Source organism: Canis lupus, chromosome X (assembly GCF_011100685.1).
Source record: "Canis lupus familiaris isolate Mischka breed German Shepherd chromosome X, alternate assembly UU_Cfam_GSD_1.0, whole genome shotgun sequence".
Classification (NCBI taxonomy): Eukaryota; Metazoa; Chordata; class Mammalia; order Carnivora; family Canidae; genus Canis; species Canis lupus.
The window spans coordinates 7108380-7131982 of NC_049260.1; the positions used below are offsets into that span (position 1 = coordinate 7108380).

At 41.8% G+C, this 23603-nt stretch overlaps 1 protein-coding gene across 5 annotated transcripts in view; it reads right to left on the bottom strand.

The window, feature by feature from the left end:
* The window catches only part of MID1 (midline 1), a 356780-nt gene that overhangs the window by 58988 nt on the left and 274189 nt on the right, over positions 1-23603 (bottom strand). For all 5 annotated transcript variants that reach the window (XM_038586808.1, XM_038586804.1, XM_038586807.1 and 2 more), the window contains exon 3: positions 8323-8418. In XM_038586808.1, the coding sequence (XP_038442736.1) occupies positions 8323-8418 (96 nt within the window). The remainder of the gene's footprint in view (positions 1-8322; positions 8419-23603) is intronic.

Consider the following 23603-nt stretch of genomic DNA (forward strand, 5'->3'; position numbering starts at 1 on the left):
AAATAAATTTACCTACAGGAAAATGCATAAATCTTAAGGGACAAGTCAATGGATCTTGATAACCAACATAACCAACAGCTTAAAAAATATCTCCATCACCCCAGAAAGTACCCCCGGAGCCCCTCTTCCAGTCTATTCTCACCCCCCTGGGTAACCACTGTTCTGATTTTTATCACCAAATTCCTGTAACATTTTAAACTGCATTTATAAATGTAACATATTCAACTTACTTTATAAGCACTTTAAATGCCTAACAGGGTAAAATTAAAACCCTAACAAGGTAAACCTTCTCACATCCTTAAGTAGCTCTTAGAAATCTAATAAATGAAACTTACAAATGTAGTGAAACTCAAGTTCTCCTGGGTACTCCAACACTGGTTTGAAACAAACTATTTTACACTTTTAACTTAAAGACCACAGCTCTAAAATAAATTACACATTTCAGATTGGAATCTCAAAGCTAACCTGTCAAATATCTGTAATATGCCATTTTCTCTTAAATGCTACAAACCCTTAAAACACAAACATATGTTTTAGTTCCAAATTGTAATACCAAGTATTGATTCTACAGATATGGTTTAGTTCTGCATCTTTATGCATACTTCTCAAACTTCGTGGGGAGGTGGAAAAAAAGAACTTTCTTTATTAACAGGAGCAAACTGATCGTCTCAAAGAAGTTGGGGCTTCGTGGTCAAAGAGTTGAGAATAATCTCACAAGACCTGGAGGCCCACTGGCTCCAGTGGCACCACAGAAATATACTCACTGGGGCCCTGGTTATGGCGAGTTGGACAGGGTTTCCAATTCCCCCAGCAGGTGGGATCGCTTCTCGCCATGAGCACTCCCCTAGAAATCTAAGTTTTGAATCATCTCTTTCAACTCTCTCACCTGGTTCGGGGAGCTGAAGTTCAGTAACCACTCCAGTTGCCTTATTATTTGATTTGATTTGATCCTTTTTTTTTTTTCCTTTCTGGCTGATTCTTTTTATGTCTGCCTACAAGTCACATTTCCATGGTCATCTGAATGACATTTACCGCAAAATGTTATTGGGATAATTAAATCAGAAAGTGATGGTAGGAGCTAGCTAAGTGGTTGTTTTTGTTTTTGTGTACATCTGTGTTAAGTCCCGCCGCTTTTGCCTTCCCTCCACCACAGGCCACACGTTGCTGTGGAGCTGTAAGACTCCATCCAGTGATCACCTTCTAACACCTGCAAGGACCGACAAGGCACCATCTTCCCAACCTATGTAAACACATGGAAGGCTTTCTTGGACTTATCACAACCCCAAACAGAGCTTGTCTGGTCAGAGAATTAGGCTACTAGGATAGTTTTCATCACCTCGTACATATAAGCCTGATGTTCTATCTAGTGAAAATACTTTTAAAAGCATAGTAAAAGCTCTATCATAAATTCCCAGGCTGGGAAGTTACCTCACTTGGTTGTAAAAATCTTTATTTGTGTTGCTTCTCACTGAAAGCCTTTTACATTGAGTGGTGGCCTCAGGCTTTTTAAATAGCTGAATTAAAAATTTCATATTTCTGTTTCAAACAAAAATAATCAATGCTACAATTGTGCTCTTGTTAACGAGCATTTTATATGCATGACTCAATTATTTTGCGGGAGAATTTCAAAATTAGAACAGAGCTCTTCAGTTTTCCCTATAACATTTAGCAATTAAAAATAGAAGTGAATCAAACGAAGGTAAAAGATGATGTGTCCCGCTTCTCTCACACTCTGTAATTATCTTATGTACAGAGATAATTTCATCTTGATTACCATAAAAAAGCAATTTTATATTCATTTGTTGGAAAAATAATTTAAACTAGATATCAAGACCCAGAAACAAAAGAAGCTAGTTCAGTAACAAAATGATGGATTGATGGTTGGAATCATGCTCATCTCTGAATGGTGCGCACAGGCATGATAATGAGACTCAATCTCCTACCTGACAGTTACCTTCTCACCTGGGATCGTTCCTCTCACACCTCTGACTCTCCCAGCTGGATCCATCCAACTACCACTATCTCTTGTGATAACTACAATGGCCATTTTTTTTTTAGATCTGTCATGACCCGTTCTTATTATTCTTTATATCATGCCGGAAACATCCCTGCTGCTCTAGTCAAGTGTCTGAATATCTCAAGGCATGGAGGTTGTGTGTGGAATAGTGTAGGGGAGACGTGATGAAGAATTCCTGTGGTATGGGGAGAGACCACATTAAGATACATGTCTTCTCTCTTTTTCCCACTGCTCATCCGCTGGGCCCCCAATTAAGACCAATTATTTCACATTTAAGTATTAGCCTTAAAAATCTGCATTACTAAATTCAAATATGTCAGAGGAATTACTTTCAGAGGCACGTACATGGGCTCACACTCCAATCCAAGCCACCTGGTAGGATTCTGAATGTGACACAATAGTTCATCCCATCCAAACTGGAAAGATGAGGAGAGGTGTGGATCATGTTTTAAAAAAACTTTCAAAACTGAAACTTGAGAAATGTTATTCTGAGAGTAACACCAAATGGACCAAGCCTCATATTCACTCATTCATTCCTAAGATTCATCTCTTATTCCAAAACAAGACGGGAAGACTTTCTACTGGTCTTCTCATTATTCCTCATGAATATACCTAAGAAGATAACAGGATTCAATGCTTATGAATCATTTTTTTAAGGCAGAAGCATTGAATCTAGGGGAAGATATTTGAGTATGTGTTACATACATACTACTTTAATAAACAATTAAATTTAATCTTCATGGAGAAATGTTAAGTTTCTTTCATGAGCGGTCAATTTTAGCAAACTTGGTGGAGTGAACTGGGTACTTGGTGGAGTAGCCATCATACACATGTGGTAGTCAATCTTCTCCGGAGAGAATGAAGTTCTGTGCAGCCTAAGAGTTCCTCTTCTCATCTGTCTTGGGAACCCCAAGACTTGAACTTGGGAGAGCAGCCTTTACCACAGTGGCTTATAATTTTTGAATGCCACCATTTTTGCACTATCACATTATCATCATTCCAGAGCCGTCTGCATGGAGACCCCATGGATGACTGTGGGTTGCCTGGCGTGTTTTAATGCGGCCAGAATCCGACTCTAATTATACCCTGAGAACATTTTCACAAGGGCTCAGATGGGGTGGGAATCTAACCCTTATCTGCAAGTGACAATAGATTGTGCCTTTGCACATTTGAGTTGGCCCCCAGCACGACATACGTTATCCAAGACCAGACCCCTCTCCACAAGACACAAAGAGCACATTTGGTTTAAAAAAAAAAAAAGAGCACATTTGGTGTTCAGATGCTGGTCTTTATCCAATGGGTGTAGTAGAAGCAATTGTCAAGGTTTTCCATAGAGATGCAGAGAATGCTCTCAGGTAAAACCATATAATAAAATAATATAAACATAAAAGTTCATCTTTCTTTTTAACCCAGTGATTTCCCCCATCTCAAAGTTTACAATGGAATGCTTTTAGGATGTGGTGAATGACTACAGAAGTCTTTTACGGACCCCTACCTATTTTACGAAATCAAGGTTTTTTTTTTTTACCATTTCTGAGGAGCTACTATAATACATCACCCCCCTCCCTCTCAATTTATGGAGCCCAATATCTGGGCAAAAATGGAATTAAAAGGCACTTAGTTCACCCCCACGTTGTCACTTCACGTGTCATCAGCAGTGGAAGAACTCAGAGAAAGCCAGGAAGAGAGCAAGGTTTCCATTAAAATGAAAGAAAAAGATAATTTGCAAACAATGGCGAAAGGAATTAAAAAAAAAAAAAGAATTACAGGGTGCCTGGGTGGCTCAGTCAGTTAAGCGTCTGCCTTCGGCTCAGGTCGCGATCCCAGGGTCCTGGGATGGAGCCCCAAGTCGGGCTCCCTGCTTGGCAGGGAGTCTGCTTCTCCCTCTGCATCTCCCCCTGCTTGTGCTCTCTCTCTCAAATAAATAAACAAAATCTTTAAAATAAAATAAAAAGTAATTACAAACAAGGCAAGATAAGCCAAAGGGGCTCATGCCAGGACTTGGGCGGGATGCCGGCTTGGAGAATACCCTTCTAGGATGAGCTTGGGCAAGGACAGTGAGGTCAGATGAGCCTTTACTTTCTCCACACTGCTCTGGCAATTAATTAGCCACCCTTCCCCAGCTGCTCTTTCCCACCTCTCTGTGTATTTACTCACTGGTCCCCTGTCATTCCCCAAATGAACATCTCATTTGTGTCCAGGTGTTGCAGACCCTGTGAAAGAACTTGATTCTCAGAATGTGTGCAGAATTTGATACATATCAGTATTTGCTTAGCTAATAAACTAGGTCTTCTGATTTTTAAAATAAAACAGGGAGGAGGAGGAGGAGGTGATGAAGAGAAACAGTCCATATTCGATCTGGAACCAGTAGTTCTGTGGCTGACCCAGATTTTGATCACTTCTCATAGGCTTGTCCCAGACCCCACATAGAACTAACCTTAAACTCATCCCCTGGGGATTCTCCACTGTCTTTCTCTCCTGAAGAAAAGAAAACCCAGTGGCCAAAAACCCCACTCGTTTCTAGAATCCCAGCCAGCACCGTACATGCACGATTCTTGAGAGTCTCCCCAATATTGCTCTTTCCATGCCTCTCCCTCCCGAGTCCTGCGCTCCCTTGGCCTTCACACCCTCCGTTCACTGGTTTTAAAAAGACTGGGTACTTACTTAACTATCACAAAGCCATTTCATTTGCTTACCCTTGCTGTAAAAACAAGTCACAAAAACAATGGGGATGGGGGGAGACCTTCAAGCTCTTTTCGTTCTCAAGAAAAGCAGAAGTGAATCCCAGGAAGGAGGTGTGGACTTATAAGGATGTGGCATTTCCTCAGGATTTGGTGGGAATTCATTGATTTGATTTACAACAATTGAGAGTCGCCTCCGTGCTTGGAGTTTTGTGCTCCAGCTGGCATGGGGATTATTTTCCCTAGGAATGCTCAGCCCCGAATACAAGGACACCATCAGGAAGAGGAAAAGGAAGAAATACAGTCTCGGAACCTCGGATGTGAACCAGGAAATGCTGGTCCACTGCGCTGAGTTAAAAGTGCCTAACGGATTCCACTCCCTTTTCGGAGCTTACCAGCGGCCTGGGAGGGTTTCCCCTGGATGTGCCCCCCGCGGGTTTTGCACGAAGATCTCCCTCTTCGTTTTCCATCAGCCAAAAATATCCCCGACTGGAAAGAATGAGGGATGCCGGTTGTAAGGGGGGAAATGACCCAGATCTTTGTGCTCCTCGAACCCTCGCGAAACCCTCAGGACCAAATAGAGTTGACATAGAGCTGGCATTACTAAAGCCCACCCAGCTCTCAACTCCCAAAAGCCGGTTCCTACCGATCCCCCTCACACGCCTTCTGTTTCCATAGAACGAACTACTTGCTCTGGGAACACACACTCTTTATTGTTCTAGCCCCATACCTCGGTTTGCCCTGCAAGCAGTGCTGTTCTTGTCCCTCCGTCCGCCCAAATGCCACCTACCCTGGAAGGCAGGCTCAGCAGAGGTGCTGCCTTCCTCTGCCCCCAGCTGGGAGAAACGTCTTGCTTCCTAGAAATGCCAAGTACAGAGTCCACACCTCTCTCACAGCGATTAGTTTTCATTTTGGATGGCCGTCATTCCTTGGTCTTAGGCAGGGTGCTAAGCTCCCCGTGGGCAGGTCCCCGGGCACCGCACACACGGGGGCTGCCCCTACACGGGAATGGCAGGAACAAATCAGTGTGGCACTTTAGCAAACCCAAGTGACTGGCCAGAGGCTCAAATTTACACGCTCGCCCAGAAATATCTGTGCAGCGAACACAACTCAGGCATCAGCAGTGATCAGAGGAGGCAGGGCAGAAAGTCATGTTAAACTAAATTATCCCAAACCTGGAAAGAAGGCAAAAAGAAGACGGTGAGTCCTTTCGGGGTTGTACTAGGTGGAGTGCGGTCCACCAAGGCAGCCTAAGGAAGGGCCCTGCAACTCCAGGCTGGCAGGTCACGGAGTTCAGCTTTCTATTTACTCCTGATCAAGCCTCAGTCTCTGCAAAGCTAAACATAACTTAGAGAAAACTGATGATATACGACTCATTTTGCCCAAACGTTATGACTTCATTGCCCTTTGGGTCCCGAGCCCAGTTTTGCATCTCACTTAGCTGCCTTATTCTAGCGCCCTTCTACCCACACTGTCACTACCTGCCCCAGGTGTTTGCAGGTGGAGGGCTTCTGCTGTGCTCCTTTCGGCCAGCTTTACCACCTTGCTGGCTCCTTCATCAGTGACTTAAAGAAATCTTCAACAGACTTGTCTGGTTACTGTATTGAGAACTGGATGCTCAATTCTGTGAAAAATTATACTCTGAGAATATTAATAATTATGAATAAGGGACACGTGTAAAAAAAAGGTATTGCCAGTCTCATTTTTCTACTCATAATTAATTTTCTTTAATTTTTACCCAGGATAAATTTCCCAAATACCAAATTTATTCACCCACAAGCATTTCTTTCCACTCCAAAGGCTTGTAGAGAAACATAGTGAAAGGAATGAATACCCTTTACTCCTTACATCTAGAATAACTTCCAAGGGCACGTTATGTGTGGACTTGCAAGTCTGCTACAGTCAATTTAGTAGTAGCTTTATTTAAAAAGCCTCTATCACAACTAAATATCTAATCTTTTGGAAGAAAAATAAAATCTGCTGGTAAATTTCTATCATTTGAAATTGCTGAGCATTTTAGAAAGTAATTTTACATGTTAAAACGAATAGCGTTTTGTAAATTCAAGCCATACTACTATTGCATTAGGAACAAGACAGTTGTTCTGAAATCACTACAGGCCATAATAGAAACCAGACACTAAATGCTTTAAGAAGTAACTAGCTGAAATTGAATGAAATAATCACTCAATCCATAAAGCCTTTGTAAGATTTCCCCATAAAACACAGGTAATTTTTTTGTTTGTTTTACTGAAGAGAAATTATTCTTTCTTATTGTCCTAAACATCAAATGCCATCACATCATAAAAATAAAATACAGCACATGGATCATTCCATTTTGTTCATCCATTTATTCCTATAACACGTATTCACTGTGCCCTACAATAATGAAAACATTATGCTTGTTCACTGTTATTTACCACGTTGTTTAATCAACAAGGCTCAAAATGGTCCCTGGAGAAACCCTTGCCAAAAGCGAATCCATTCTTTTTTTGTTTTTTTAAGATTGATATTTATTTATTTATTTATTTATTTATTTATTTATTTATTTAAGAGAGAGTGCACAAATCGGGGGGTAGCTGAGGGACAGGGACAAGCAGACTGCACTGAGCAAGTAACACGATGTGGGGCTTGATCTCACAACCCTGAGACCATGACCCGAGCCACAATCAAGAGTTAGATGCTCAACAGACTGTGCCACGCAGGCACCCCCAAAGCAAATCCATTCTAAGCAGGAGGTTAGAAAGGTCTGGGTTCTGCAATTTGTCCTCGGTGTCACTGCTGCCTGCATACTCTTGACTTAATCCCGACAAGTGGTCTTTTTCAGGGGAACATATCTGACAACTAAGATGCATTTAATGTACACCTGCAGTGGGTTGAGTGGTGGTCCCCCCCCCCCCAGAAAGATTATGTCCAAGTCCTAATGCCCGTTATCGGCGAACATAACCTTGTTTGGAAATAGAGTCTTTGCATATATAATCGAGTTAAAGTGAATTCCCACTGGGGTAGGATGGCCCCAATCCAATGTCTGGTGTCCTTGTAAGAAGGAGATTTGGACGCAGACCCAGAGACACACAGGGAGAAAGCCAAGGGGCCACAGAGCCAGAGGTTAGAGGGCTGCAGCTTCAAGCCAGGGAACTCCAAGAATTGCCTGGAACTGCTAGAAGGTGGGAAGAGGCATGGAATTCCCCTCCCCTAGAGCCTTCAGAGGGACCAAGTCTTGATTTCGAACTTCTGGCCTCCAGAACTATGAGAGAATAAAGCTCTATTGTCTCATGCCATCCAAGTTCGTGGTGATTTGTCACAACAGCCCCAGGAAACTGATACAACACCTTTTATGTAGTGCTTTTTTGGATGCTTTTTGTGAGGGTGATTAAAATCTACAATATTAGGAATGCTAAGTAAAGCCGCTGCAGGGAGAGCGTCGTGGCAGCAGTGGGTGGGTGGGGGTGGGACAAAGCAGTGCAAGGGGAGAGATTCTGGGAGATTCTAGTTCCTTCCAAGTTCGTCCATCTTTTATATTTGGCTTCGGCAAAAGATTTAATCTTAAAAAGATTCCCATCTTAAAAATGTCAAGGGCGCAGTTTTCACATGAAACACAGCACACACAGAGACAGAGACGCTCACCTCCACATGCTGACAGGTTTGGATGAGTTTAGCCAAAAGGGTCTCCAATTCCGTGTTCCTCTTGATAAGGCTGGTGAGGTTACTCTCTAAGTTTTGCTGTTCAGAAAGAGAAGAAAGATATTATTCTACATCCCGAAAATACTGCACTGTGTCCTGAAGTATTTAGATACCTTTCATACTTCAGAATACACAAAAGCACTCCTACTCCCGAAAAACTGATCTATTTTCCAGGAACCTCAATGCAATCTATGCAGCTTTAAGCATTTATAGATTTAAAGTCGACTCTGCGGAGCTGCATGTAAAAGAACCTTTAAGAAAGGTTCAGATTTCATCCTTTTGGTTCCTGCTTCTCGTAGGAACTCAGGCACATTCGCCTGAATAATTAGCTATAGGTCGTGAACTAAGGAGAAAGGAGGTAATTGGATTTCTAGTTCTTTACCTGAATCAGAAATGGCAATAATATAAGGAATATATTCCCACAGCAAATCAACTATTATTGGATTTTGAGGATTTACCACTGAGGCAGTCCCTCGGAGAAAGGTTTGAATTATCTGGCTCTCGCTGACATTATGACTATTTATAGGCATTTATAAGATATTAGAAGTCCTCATCATACACATTTACTCACTCATAGTACATTTCATTGTACCTGCTTCTATTCTTGTTCTATCAACCTATCCACGTCAGATTAAATTTCCTGGAATGCCACATTTCTCATATCACTATCCTGCTTACAAATCTAGAATTATTCCCTATTCCTTTAGAACATCGAAGTTTGCTGCAATGACCATTAAATCTAATTTTCAACCACAATAACCCGCTTCTCATTCTGGATGCTCTTCATTTATGCCATTCATTCATTTATCCATTCACACAAATTTATTATGCTTCTCCTAAGTGCCAGACTCTGAGAGATTCTGGGGAAACACACGTAAAAATTCCCACTCCCTGCCCACAGGGAGATGGCTCTGCAACTGGGGGAGAGATGCTGTGAATGAGAAAGGGGCAGCGTCAGGGCTGCCTGGAGGTTTTCCAGAGGACACATTCTTGCTGCCGAGGCTGGGAGGATGGGCATGGAGTTTTTGGTGAGCAAGAATGGGAATGTCTTTGGGGTAAATCCCCAACAGTGCAATTGCTGGGTCGTAAGGCAGGTATATTTTTAACTGTTTGAGGAACCTCCACACAGTTTTCCAGAGTGGCTGCACCAGTTCACATTCCCACCAACAGTGCAGGAGGGTTCCCTTTCTCCGCATCCTCTCCAACATTTGTTGTTTCCTGCCTTGTTAATTTTCCCCATTCTCACTGGTGTGAGGTGGTATCTCATTGTGGTTTTGATTTGTATTTCCCTGATGGCAAGTGATGCAGAGCATTTTCTCATGTGCATGTTGGCCATGTCTATGTCTTCCTCTGTGAGATTTCTCTTCATGTCTTTTGCCCATTTCATGATTGGATTGTTTGTTTCCTTGGTGTTGAGTTTAATAAGTTCTTTATAGATCTTGGAAACTAGCCCTTTATGTGATACGTCATTTGCAAATATCTTCTCCCATTCTGTAGGTTGTCTTTGAGTTTTGTTGACTGTATCCTTTGCTGTGCAAAAGCTTCTTATCTTGATGAAGTCCCAATAGTTCATTTTTGCTTTTGTTTCTTTTGCCTTCGTGGATGTATCTTGCAAGAAGTTACTATGGCCGAGTTCAAAAAGGGTGTTGCCTGTGTTCTCCTCTAGGATTTTGATGGAATCTTGTCTCACATTTAGATCTTTCATCCATTTTGAGTTTATCTTTGTGTATGGTGAAAGATACAAATGCAATGAAACGCCGGGACACCTGCACCCCGATGTTTCTAGCAGCAATGGCCATGATAGCCAAACTGTGGAAGGAGCCTCGGTGTCCAACGAAAGATGAATGGATAAAGAAGATGTGGTTTATGTATACAATGGAATATTCCTCAGCCATTAGAAATGACAAATACCCACCATTTGCTTCAACGTGGATGGAACTGGAGGGTATTATGCTGAGTGAAGTAAGTCAGTCGGAGAAGGACAAACATTATATGTTCTCATTCATTTGGGGAATATAAATAATAGTGAAAGGGAAAATAAGGGAAGGGAGAAGAAATGTGTGGGAAATATCAGAAAGGGAGACAACATAAAGACTGCTAACTCTGGGAAACGAACTAGGGGTGGTAGAAGGGGAGGAGGGCGGGGGGTGGGAGTGAATGGGTGACGGGCACTGGGGGTTATTCTGTATGTTAGTAAATTGAACACCAATAAAAAATAAATTTAAAAAAAAAAAAGAATGGGAATGTCTCAGGAAGGTGGAATCGAGGTGGAGGTGGCCACGTGGAAGTGCATTCTACAGGCAGAGGGTAGAACAACGTCGTGGACCAAGATCAGGGCCAAGGATTAGGGTGACCGCGTGTTTTAACAGTCAGACAATTCCACGAATACAGTGAACGGAAGGAAATTTCATAGAAAAGAAAGTAGATCGAGGATGTGTAATGCCATCTGAGAAAAAGGATTTGAAAGGAGTATGGGGGCATTTTGAACATCAATAATTTCATAAAGGTGATAACAGTTCACTATGCTGTGAAACTAATTTCTGAAAGCATTTACTCTTTCTACTTTCTAAAATTTTAGATTTAGAAAGGTATATTCAGGAAAAGAGCACTTTTACTTAATGCTTCATTCAAAAGCACGAGTCAGAAAGAGAAATCTCTCTGGTTGTTCTTAAACAAGTTAAGCTTATCCATCTGGTCTTTACCCTATTGCCTGATTTTTTTCATTTCAATGACCGCATTTTTCATTTCCAGGGGATTCTTGATCACATCGCCCTCTTCTTGAGTTACTTTCTCTTCCTGTTCCCAGGATGCAACTCCCTCCTTCATAGTTTCAAGAGAACTAAACACACTTATTTATTCTTAAGCTTGCTTGAAAAAAGGGCACTTCTGTACTTTCCTATGTTTGTGCAACGTTTCCCAAGAGTCTGATTTTATCTTGTATCTTATAATTTCTGTCTGGCAGCTCATCTGACGTGAACTTTGCTCCCTGCGCTGTGATCTGGGGATTGGCACCGCACTGCCAGGCAAGCTGCCCACTGTGATGTTGGGGCCTAAGGTCGTCCCCCGCCCCCCCAGAGAGGGCACTCCCACGAGACACCCGTGTGTCTCTGCTTCCTTCCCTGAGAATTCTATCTGGCTCCAATTCCAGAGAAGGTGGGAGGTACCCTTTGTGTATGTGTTTTTTTTAAAAGATTTTATTTATTTGACAGAGAGATAGAGAGCCAGAGATCACAAGCAGGGGGAGTGGGGGAGGCAGAGGGAGAGGGAGAAGCAGACTCCCCACTGAGCAGAGAGCCTATGTGGGGCTCGATCCCAGGAACCCCAGATCAGGTAACTGACTGAGCCTCAGGCACCTGGGAGGTGCCCTCTGAGTCCAGTGTGTCCATGGGGAGTGCTGGCCTCGGGCGTACAGATGGGACAGCGGGGGGCTCCGGCCCCAGTGGGATGCTCTCCACCATGCTCCCCCTCGGCCCATCTCCTCTCCTTCTCCCACCCTTCTGCATCTCCTTTCATTTCCGGCCTTTGGATTCTTTCCACTTAGGTCTCAACTTGTTATTAGTCTTCAAAATCCATTCGAAAATATTTTATCTGTAGTTCTCATGTGCTCAGAATTCAGAGGGAGGTTCTGTGCATATTTCATCGGGACAGGACGACCAAAAGGAACGCTTTGATTTTGGCTTCGAAACACTCAGACCATCTTAAATATAAATATTTGAAAGGAGAAACACGACTATTTCCCACCTAAAGGATGGGCTACCCAAGCGGGAAGTCAGAGAAGGAGCCAGAAGGAGTGATTTAGGTGCAAGGCAACGATGTCATGTTTGCGTCGAAGAGAAACGTGCTTTCAAAGCTCTTAACGACGACAAAGACGACAAAGATGAGAGCCAAAGGCTTTTCTGTTCGGATGAAATGAATCACAAGCACTGATCACTTTATGGTCAGAGACTAGAGAATAATTTTGAGGCGTTCCGTTATTCAGTGTCCTTGATCTAGATGTGACTACTTTATGGTGCATTTGTCAACTTCTTTTGGTATGCTAATCTTAGGGAATCTTTTTACTTGTCTTTTTGGCTGACCCTTTGGAGCAGGAAGTTTCTAGGGACATACATCATCTCACTGTTTACACTTCAGTGATCATAGGTATGATTTTTCTAAAGCTCGTCAGCAAAAGAGGGCCAAGTAAATATAATCTAACACATTTCGATTTTACAAACATCTGCTTGCTTCCCCTCCCTTTATTAAGTATACATCATGTATAAAAAATCTGTTTTTAATCAACTAATATGTATACTGAAGCCTGTGGTTTAAACACATTGACCTATCTAGATCCTTTGGGGTTATTCAAATTGAAATAGTACAAGTGTTACTGAAGTCCACAAAGAATTACCGAGTCACTTACAAGCAAAATAAAGGGAAATGAAGCTGGGAGAGAGACTTGTTTCCAAGAAGTACCAAAGGGGCTGACAACACTTCTGAAGAGAGCCCGGGTAATGGGGAGGTAACAAAATCCAGTCCTCGCTGAACCATGCCTCCACTACATCCATAAGCCTCCACTACAGGGACTTCTGTGGAGTTTTCGAGAATTTAACGGTATCGCTAACATCCTGTGTGGTGGTCAGCAGGTCCTACAACCTCCTAATTTTGACTGTGCTTTGTGCAAAAGAGAGATAATATTTTTTGGCATGACAGTCTTGGGACTAAGTGTATGTAAGTATCTACTTCCCTATGGGTATCTAAGGAATCCTACCGAGTACACACACAAAAAAAGTTTTAGTTTCCTGTTCTCACCTCGAAAACGTTGATGTATTCACACCTTCTTAGGGAGCCGAGCTCCGTAGAGACCCAAGGAATCGGGCCTGAGTGACCACACGCGCAGAGTGAGGAGACCGGGGCTACCACCCCAGCTGATTTCCGGGCCCAGTCCCCCACCCGGGGTGTGTGGGTGCTGAGAGACCTCCCTAGGCGGCTACTGTTAAGCTCGGGGGAGGAAATGAACACACACACACCGGGAACTATCCAAATGTTGGCTGAAATCATGAATTACAGGAGAAAACATTCAGTTGGGTGTCGACCCCAGGCCCCAGGCTTGCTGGTGGCTTTTGGCTGCAGGCACCTGTTCTTTTGGGCACCAGGGTTTTATCTGGCCCCGGGCAGGGCAGGCTGGGGTGCTGGGGAGGACGAGGGGAGGCCGATGCCTCTAGGAGCAGCCTGCAGCCAGCAACTACCAGCAGTAGGTGGAAAGAGCCCAGCTTCCCTCACCTCCCAGGTGGGGTCACTCTGAGTTGTGACCCAAAGTCTTTCAGGGAGCCCCACTAGAGGAGCCCAGGTGCCCGCAGCCACAAGGGGCTCGGGGCCACACCCTCTTTCCACTCCCTCCCCTCCTTGGTGTGGCTTCCCCCTCCCTTACAGATGCTTCCTGGGTCTCCTTCCAACAGGGACCCTGAGCCAGGGTCTTCTTCCGGGAGAACCCTACTAAAACCTTATTAGGAAAATAATCCTAATCCGTTATTTGTGAGTATTCCTTTTTTTAAAAGATTTTATTTATTTATTCATGAGAGACACAGAGACACAGGCAGAGGGAGAAGCAGGCTTTTAGCAGGGAGCCTGATGCAGGATTCGATCCCGGGATGTGAGATCATGCCCTGAGCCAAAGGTAGATGCTCAACCACTGAGCCACCCCCAGGCACCCCTGTGAATATTCCTTCTTATGAGGAACAGCCAAATTAACAAAATATTTTATTGCTTTTGAAAGACATTTGCAAATACAAGAGATTGCTTTCTCTTCCTCCACCTCTCCTGTCTTTTTTTTTTTTTTTAAAGATTTTATTTATTTATTTGAAAGAGAGAAAAAAAGAGAGAGGGCGCTAGCTAGAGGAGGAGCAGAGTAGGAGGGGGAGGGACAAACAGATTCCCTGCTGAGCGCGGAGCCCGCCCCGTGGAACTCGATCCCAGGACCCTGAGATCATGACCGGACTCGAAACTAAGAGTCGGATGCTTAACCCACTGAGCCACCCAGGCGCCTCCTCCCCTCTTTCCAACTTTTTCTAGAGGTCACATATCCTCCAAATTCAACACTCTAAACCAGTAGTCATGGGAAATACAATGTCAGCCACATATGTGGATCACATTTAAAATTTTCTAATAGTCAAAACAAAACAAAACAAAACAAAAACTTAAATAATAAAATAAACTTCTAATAACTATTAGAAAATAGTCATGTTAAAAAATAAAAAGAATTGGTTAAAATTAATTTTAAGAATACATTTTATTTGATTCAATATCCAAAATATTTCAGCCTGTCATCATTATTTAAAAACTGATGAGCTGGAGCACCTGGTTGGCTCAGTCAATGGAACATGAGACTCTTGATCTTGGAGCTGTGAGTTCAAACCCCACACTGGGTGTAGAGATTACTCAAGATGTTTTATTTTATTTATTTTTATTTTTAAAAAGATTTTATTTATTTATTCATGAGAGACACACACACACAGAGAGAGAGAGGGGCAGAGGGAGAAGCAGGCTCCATGCAGGGAGCCCGATGTGGGATTCGATCCCAGGACTCCAGGATCAGGCCCTGGGCTGAAGGCGGCGCTAAACCACCAAGCCACCCGGGCTGCCCAAGATGTTTTAAAAACAAACAAACAAACAAACAAACCCCCTGATGGGCTATTTTACATTCTTTTTTGTTCTTTCTTTTTACTAGGTCTTTGGAGTCTGGTATGTGTTTTACACATATAACACATCTCAATTCACACCAGTCGCATTTCAAACACTCAGCTGCTACATGCAGCCTGGAGGCTCCATTACTGGACAGCACAGCATTAGAGTCCAGAACAGGGGTCAGCAACCTTTTTCTGTAAAGAGCCAGGTAGTAAATATTTTAGTCTTTATTGGCCATAAGCTCTCTGTTGCAACCGCTCAATTCTGTTGCTGTTATAGTGAGAAAGCGGCCATAGACTCTACATAAAGGATGGGCAGGGCTCTGTTCCAATAAAACATTATTTACAGAAACAGGTGGTGACTGAGATTTGGCCCATAGGCCAAGCTCCTTCCTGGGCCTGGACACAAGCTCTTCCCCCTGGAATGCAGCAATAAATAATTCTACTACTAGGGAGAGGGCATAACGAAACCAACCTATGTGTGGAGTGCCTGCTGTACACCCATCACTGCTCAGTCCCTTCCCATTGTAAGTGCTCAAATATTTATTGTGGGAACAATTAGCAGGGAAAACTGAATATTCATTGGACAACTCTTCCGAAATCTAATGTAGTAAATCAACTAACTGGTTATTTCATTTAACCACTACTACCGATCGTTAAAACATTGCCTTCTACCCTTGGGAGCCTTTCTCATTGGTAGCATTGAGTCTGAGCCCAAGAAGAGGGGCTTGGCAGCTGAGACGCATTCTGAAGGAATGCCATATAACCCCCTAAGACCACAAGGTTTCTGGAGAGGTAAATACTGCACTGTTGAACAAATTTTAATAAACATAGGTTTCTAGAAATAGTCCAGCAATGATCACTGACATATCTATTCCAAATTCTGCCTAAAAGCAAAGTCAAGTGGCTCCTAGCCTCAACGTGACCTCTCCCCCAGGTGTGTTTTTCACAGCGCTCTTACTCCTTGAAGGGGAAGGATGCGCTAAGGACGTGTCCTTGTTGAGACCAGTGAGGCTTTTGTGAGCACACAACCGGCTGAGGGAATTCAGCACGTGCCTCCTACCACTACCACCACCAAAGTAGAGGAATATAAATAATTCAAGATGGTCCTTCTCAAAGTAAAGATACAAGCTGGTCCTTCTAAAAGGCAGGTTTGGTTTGTGGATATTAAGCAAATGATTGGACGCAAGTCAAATTTGTGAAAGGCAGAGTTGTAGACCTCGTGTTGCTTAAAGAATGAGGCTGCCCTGCACTCTTCTGCAGAGAGGATGATTAATTTCTCCTATAATTTCTGTTTTTAATGCATACACTTCTAATGCATTTTCATGGAGCCATATTCCACCTCCTCTACATTAGGTAGTTTTCAGTGAGGCTTATTTGAGCTGATAATTTAGCAATTTAATAATTCCTGGCAGGACAGCAGATTTTACACGGATCTCAATAGAAGCCTGTAGGCATGGATACGGACAGCAGTTGAGAATAGTAAATCCAACTTAACAGATGAGCTTTGTACTTCTACATACATTGATACCTAATCAAATAGCAAGGTAAGCAGACAAAAATACTGCTAATTTTAGCCTTTGGAGACCTGTACCTAAGAGTCAGGTTGCAGGGAATTAATGACTTGTCATTGAGCACTACTATTAAAATGTATGCCTGAAACAGGAGATTTCAGTAATTCCTTTTGGGTTTATCCAGGCCTTAAAGAATGTTTGCTCTTATTCCGAAGTCAATGCTTTAGAATGTCTTTAAAGTATAATATTAAGTCTGGATACCTTTCAAGGCAAACACAGATCTGGCTTGTTTCATTCCATAATATTCAGAGCGACATTCAGGAACTGTGTTTGTAGCCCTGACACCCAACACCAGCACTCCGGCACGATCAGGATATGAACACGTCGAGTGCCACAATCCATATATTTTCTTCTAAGAAACTTTAATCACAATCCTTAATACGAAAACACACCCGTATTAACACATGCCACCTGCATAAAAGCATAAATTCTTTATATGTAACTAAACACTTAAGATGTTTTAATTACATTGCAGGAGTTTAAGGCTATCTTCAGGTTCAACTCATGACAGACCGCGCATACGTGTGATTTATGCTGGTTTTAGTTTTTAATGCCTTTTTTCATTGGTTATGATAGTTAACATTTCCAAATGCCCTGGCAAGACAGGCCGCCCAGGGAACTTCAAAAACATAATAAAACCCAATCTGCATACAAATTTAAGTCTAGTGTTCCACGGACTACAATTTAAGCCATTTTGATATGCGATACTGTATTTACCTTGTCAGGTTTTATTTGATATTTCTGTATTAACTCCGCAGAATCTGCTCTATATATTTATAAATTCCATCATCAGGAGCTCAGGGTTTATTATTCTAATCTGGTAGTCAATAATAGACAGGGAACAATTCTTAAATACCATTTATGGTCTAGAATGGCTTTCAAATTTTGATGGAGATAGATAAATATCGTAGTAGAGTTATATTCACCTTGTTATAATTTGAGCAGATCCAACGACAACTACTTAGTTACAGATATTAGAGACATGAATGGCCTTTCTTGTTCACTCCTCATCCCCTTGGCCCTACTTCTGCCAGTAATAAGAGAGGTAACTGATCCATGACCCATTTGTCAGTTTTGAGAATCAATACTGAGGTGAAGGAAGCTGGGTGACTAGGAACCTTGGAAAATCTCAAGTTTAGAAGTAAGTATATCCATGGCAAAATTGATGCCTGCAGAGAAATGTTTCAGATAAAATGACTGTAACATTTATCAATGGAGCATTACAGGAAACATTTCCCAAGCTCATGGCCTAGGTAATAGAGCCATGAAGGTCACCCTTCCCTGCTCACATGCCCCTATTCAGGGTCTTGAATCAATCTCAACACAGCACTCTGGGTTGCCATAGCATATCCATGGGGTTGACTCAAGAGAGGCAACCAACCGTCAGTCAAGAATTAGATGGTGGGAGGATTATGGGAATATTAGAAAACAGACTGGGGCACCTGGGTGGCTCAGTGGTTGAGCATCTGCCTTTGGCTCAGGGTGTGATCCTGGGGTCCTAGGACTGAGTCCCACATCGGGCTCCCCGCAGGGAATCTGCTTCTCTCTCTGCCTATGTCTCTGCCTCTCTCTCTCTGTCTCTCATGAATAAATAAATAAAATCCAAAAAAAAAAAAAGAAAGAAAGAAAACAGACTAATAGTAGTTAGTTATTTTTGCTCAAAAAAAGAAAAAAGGCTTTCAAGTTGGGGAAATATTAATCTCCTAGACCAGGGGTCAGCACAGTATAGAGCATGGACCAAATCCTGCCTGCCACCTGTTTTTGTATGTCTTGCCAAATAAGAATGGTTTTTACGTTGTTTTTAAGATTTTATTTATTTACTCATGAGAGACACAGAGAGAGAGGCACAGACATAGGCAGAGGAAGAAGCAGGCTCCATGCAAGGAGACCCTAATGGGACTTGATTCCAGGATCCCGGGGTCACACCCTGAGCTGAAGGCAGATAACTGCTGAGCCACCCAGGCATCCTGGTTTTACATTTTTATTTTTATTTATTTATTTATTTATTTATTTATTTATTTATTTATTTATTTATTTTGGGTTTTACATTTCTAAAATGGTTTTTAAAAATGAAAAGATAAAATTTTGTGACACATGAAAAGTATATGAAATTCAAATTTCTGCATCCATAAAGTTTTATGGGAACACAAATACTTTCACTGGTTTATGGGTTGTTTGTTGCTGCTTAGAGCCACAATGACAGAGTTGACTACTGGCCCTTTTCAGAAAATTGGTCTCCTTAAAAACAGTAAAAATGTCTTTAAAAAATCTAAACACTTTTTATTAATTAATACAGAGCGTTTTCTCTGTTGGTCCAAATCATTTAAAAATTTCAACAATTTGGGATCCCTGTGTGGCTCAGCGGTTTAGTGCCTGCCTTTGGCCCAAGGTGTGATCCTGGAGTCCCAGGATTGAGTCCCACATCGGGCTCCCTACGTGGAGCCTGCTTCTCCCTCTGCCTGTGTCTCTGCCTCTCTCTGTCTCTGTATCTCTCATGAATAAATAAATAAAATCTTTTTTAAAAATTTCAACAATTTAAGTCACTTAACGTTTTCAATCCCTACTAAGAGAGCGTAGTAGTATGCCTAAAATTTCAATCGTTCAGGTATTCAAAATTCTAAAGGAGAAGACTCTTTTTGTTGGATACCAAATAATTTGTAACTCATAAAAGAAAAAAATAGCTTTAAATGCTGGGTGAAATGCAAATGTCTGGATGAATTCCACTGTCAACTTCTGTTCAGAGAAGCAGAAGATTCAGGCTGGGCAAGAGTCAGAAAGGATCTTAAATGGAATCAAGGTTGTTACAGCAAGAGCATGGTCAAGGGTGGGTAAAGAAAGCAGCAGAGCCTGAGGATTAGTCAGTTTTTTTCCGTTCTGTGAATAAGTATAAAGCATTGGGTTGTAGGTACACACTGAATGTGGAATTACTCATCAGTTGGTTTTTCCATCAATTCTATTTTCCTCAGTCTTTTTTTCTCAATCATGAAACACACCTCAAAGGAGGCCTTAGAGCTTGGGATAATAAATGTCTACAAAATCCCCTGATACTGATGGATGTCATACACCTTGTTTGTATATGTCACTTCAAGCTTTACTTCCTCCATCACTCAGAGATTGAATAATTTTGATCTTATCCCCTTTCCTCCATTCTAAGTAGATGATGACATTGCTAGATACTCATTAACGAACATGTTCTGGCTTTTCTACTTACATAGGGTTTTAACTGATACCATCAAACATTTCTACCAGACCTGAATGTCTCATGGTGGATGTTTAGCCTTCAATGAATGGAGATACATTTTTGTTTTTAAGATCCTGTGGGAAGACCAAATCTTTTTCTAAGCTAGTACTTCGCATTCTGCAGATACCTTATTTTGGTCAAAGTGAATATATTGAATATATTTCAAGCTAAAATAGTTGAGTCTTTGATCTAATAATTCTGCATAGATAACTTTGCTTTGCTTTGTTTCTACAGCAACATTTATCTCCTCAAAGTTTTGGGTTTGGGAGGAATATGCCTTTCCTGGACCCGCTGCTGAAAAGGATTATTAAAATTCAATACATGGTCAGCTTTGCTCTTGAATTTGTGGCATTCCCAGGAAGGATTCATATTGTTCACAAAATGCATATCCCCATCTGGGAGGTGCAAAAAGTATTAAAGCCAAGGGAGGTTACTCTCTTTGACTAAAAAAAAAAAAAAAAAAATAGATTGAAATTCCACTCCATCTAAAAGGGTCTGGTCTGTTAAGAATTTACAAAATCAATGTTATGTAAGAGAATTCCCCATTTGGGACAGCCTAGAGAATCAAAGAAGAATATGAAAGCATGCCATTGTTTCTCAGCCCTGAGTAACCTTCAAAGACAGAACCTTCCTTGGGTTTTAGACGTCTGAATCTCAAATTCCTTGAATTCATCGCATCCTTCATCCCTGACTCTACCACCTTTACCCAGCCATTTCCTCCTCATTTAGTAGGACCGATGCTGTCTTTGTCCGATCAAGGTGATTTTGATTGAGTTGAAATTTAAAAAAAACATAAAAGTTATGGAAGGAAGCAAGATGATGACCGATCACTGGGTAAGTGGTTCCCATCCTGGCCTGTACACCACAATCACCGGGGGGAGCTGTACAAATACCGTGCTCAGTCTACATCCCCTTCCCACCAGAGAGTCTGAATTACTTAGACTGGGTAAGGTCCAGGGATTGGAATCTTTAAAACTCCTAGGAGGTTCTAATGTGTAGCCAAAAGCATGAAGTATTGCTCAAAATTGAGAAATCAGGTTGCCAAGTCTTTGGATCTGTAATACTGTGAACAAAAATTAATAATTTATTCACTTCACTAGTTTTACACTTTAAGATTTATTCAGAATACAAAGAATATTTTTTTGGAATGCAGCATATGCATACAGTGAGTGCAGGAATAAAATTATACATAGATGTCGTTGGAAGTGTGAATTTCTATGAGTTTATCATAGAAAATCCCAGTAACTTTACTAAACACTGCTTTGCAAGGAACACTGATTACTGTTCAGAAATTCAGAGGGTTTTTTTTTTTTTTTGACCAGAGGATGAAGGGAAATACTTTGTTGAAACATTCAAGTATTCCCAATGCCTAAAAAGAACTTCCAGGTCACCTCAATTAATACTTTCCAAATTATTAGTATCCTACAAATGTGGTTTGTTGATTTTAACAGTAATTATTTCACCAGAAATATAACAGAAGTATGCTACAGATGTTTTAATCCAACAGGATTTTTTATTCAGTAAATCAAAGATGTAGGGGAAGAAATCTAAGAACTCCGATGACCAAAAAAATAGATTCACTGCCCTACCCAGATTCTTTGAAAGGTCAACTCAGGCAACATGACTGCCCTCAAGACTAGAAACGCCTCTGAAATCTGAAAGGTAAAACGCAAATATTTACAATGATGGAAACCACAGTGATAACATTTAATTCCTTCATCTCTGAGCATGATATTCTGTGTCTTTGATTGAGGGCTACATGTCTGCTGGCAAAAAATAATAATAGTAATTCTAGAGTTAATTATTTCATCTGCAGTGCTACACAAAAAAAAAATTATTAAGCCATTTCCCAGAGCTGGTTTGTGTAGACATGACTGAAGACAATTTAAGCGTCTGGTGTATTTCGGAAATGAATGAACAGAACTGTCATTTCCCTGGAATATATTTTGGTTCGCATATACAATGTCTGGCTCAAGAGGAAGTCAAAGAATAAATGTCACTTAAAAAAATGTTTAAAGCCATTTGCTTTTAACCCAGTGAGAGAAAACTGTCCAATATTCAGAGAAGTGGAAGGAGACTTGCCAGTTACAACGCTCATGAATGACGGAGCCTCATCTCGCCCTGGCCATAGGGTCTGGCTCTCCAAACGCAGGGAGGACCACCAGCAGCAGCCTCCCCAGGGAGCCGGTGGGAAAGCATATGCAGGGGCCCCAGAACTTGTGATTTAATAAGCTCTCCAGGGGATTCTGGTGAGTGCTAAAGTTTGAGAACCACTTACCTGAATGTGGTAATGCCCTCCAGCGTGTGGGGTTTAAAATCTTTAAAGAGAAGAGAAGCTAAGTGGGGGGGTGAGTCACACCTGTGCTGTTTTTCCTATCTTCCCTTTTTCGTGGACACCTTTGGATCTTCTTATTCAGTCTTTGTCCTCAGGCCTTATTCATGGGCCTTTCCAGGAGTTCCTTCTGTCTCCACTGGGGAACAGGAAGCATAATGGCAGAGGGTGCCAGCCATGGCACAGGGAGAAAACAAGGCAGGGCTGGGGGATTGGGGAGGTGGGGGGCGATGACCCAATGACATGGCAGATGGAAGGTTTGGGAATGAATGTGTACCTGAGTCAAATGTGCTTTTTACCCCGTCACCATTGGCAATTCTGAATCGCTTTTTCTAATAAAAACATAGATAGAACTCAGATGTTCAGAATGTTCCAGAAAAAATTTTTTTAAAAAACCAGTCTTGGTGAAGTTGCCCCAGTGTATTCTCAATTACTTATAAATGCTGTTTTGAAAAATGTTTAAGTGGTGTTGAAAGGGGGAGAGGGCAGTCAGCCAGCAGAGGACCCAAACTCATCTGTTTATGATGAAAAAATAATGCCACCCCCACCCCACTGGTTGAAGTCAGTGCACCTCTTTAAGATTTGGCCTGACACAAAACGTATAAAGCTGAAAGCCAATGTTAAACTTTGCTCTCAGGACTTTTTAGTGTGACTTTTGTCATTTGATTTTCAAATTTGTCTGTGACCTTGGTTGATCACTGTGATAGGACACTCCAGGGAGGTAGAATGTCAACATATGACATCAGAGGCAGCTCGATAGTTCAATGGTGATAGTAAATCATAGAGTGGCCTTCCACTAATCATTGTTTTTCTCCAGTGCGTTAGTTTTATTTCAATGAAGTGCCACTTATATAGCTAATGAATACATTTTCAAATCAAACACATTTGCTATAATTAAAGGCAGACTTTAGCACCGCGTAATTTTGACTGCGAGTGAGTCTTTCACCAGAACATGTTCTTTCCATCTCCAAACAGTTATGACAAAACAGTGACTTCATATATACATATTCCCTCGGCCAACGTGGACTCCTTTACGGCTCCGACTTTCTCCTCCATCCTGATAATATTCAAAGTTCGATCTTAGATCTAAACTCTGACCTAAACTTTGGTCTCTCATTCCCACTTCTGTACCAACATTAAGCTTTGACGATCCCTTGTTATTTTAAACTCAACTTTCTTTTGTTTTTAAAAAAGATTTTATTTATTTATTTGAGACAAAGAGAAAGAGAGAGAGAGAGAGAACGAGCAGGGGGGAGGGAGAAGCAGACCCTCCCCACTGAGCAGGGAGCCTGACGTGAGACTCAATTCCAGGACCCCGGGATCATGACCTGAGCCAAAGGCAGACGCTCAGTGACTGAGCCACCCAGGTGCCCCTAAACTCAACTTTCTTAACTGCATCATCTGCCCCTTTGAAATTT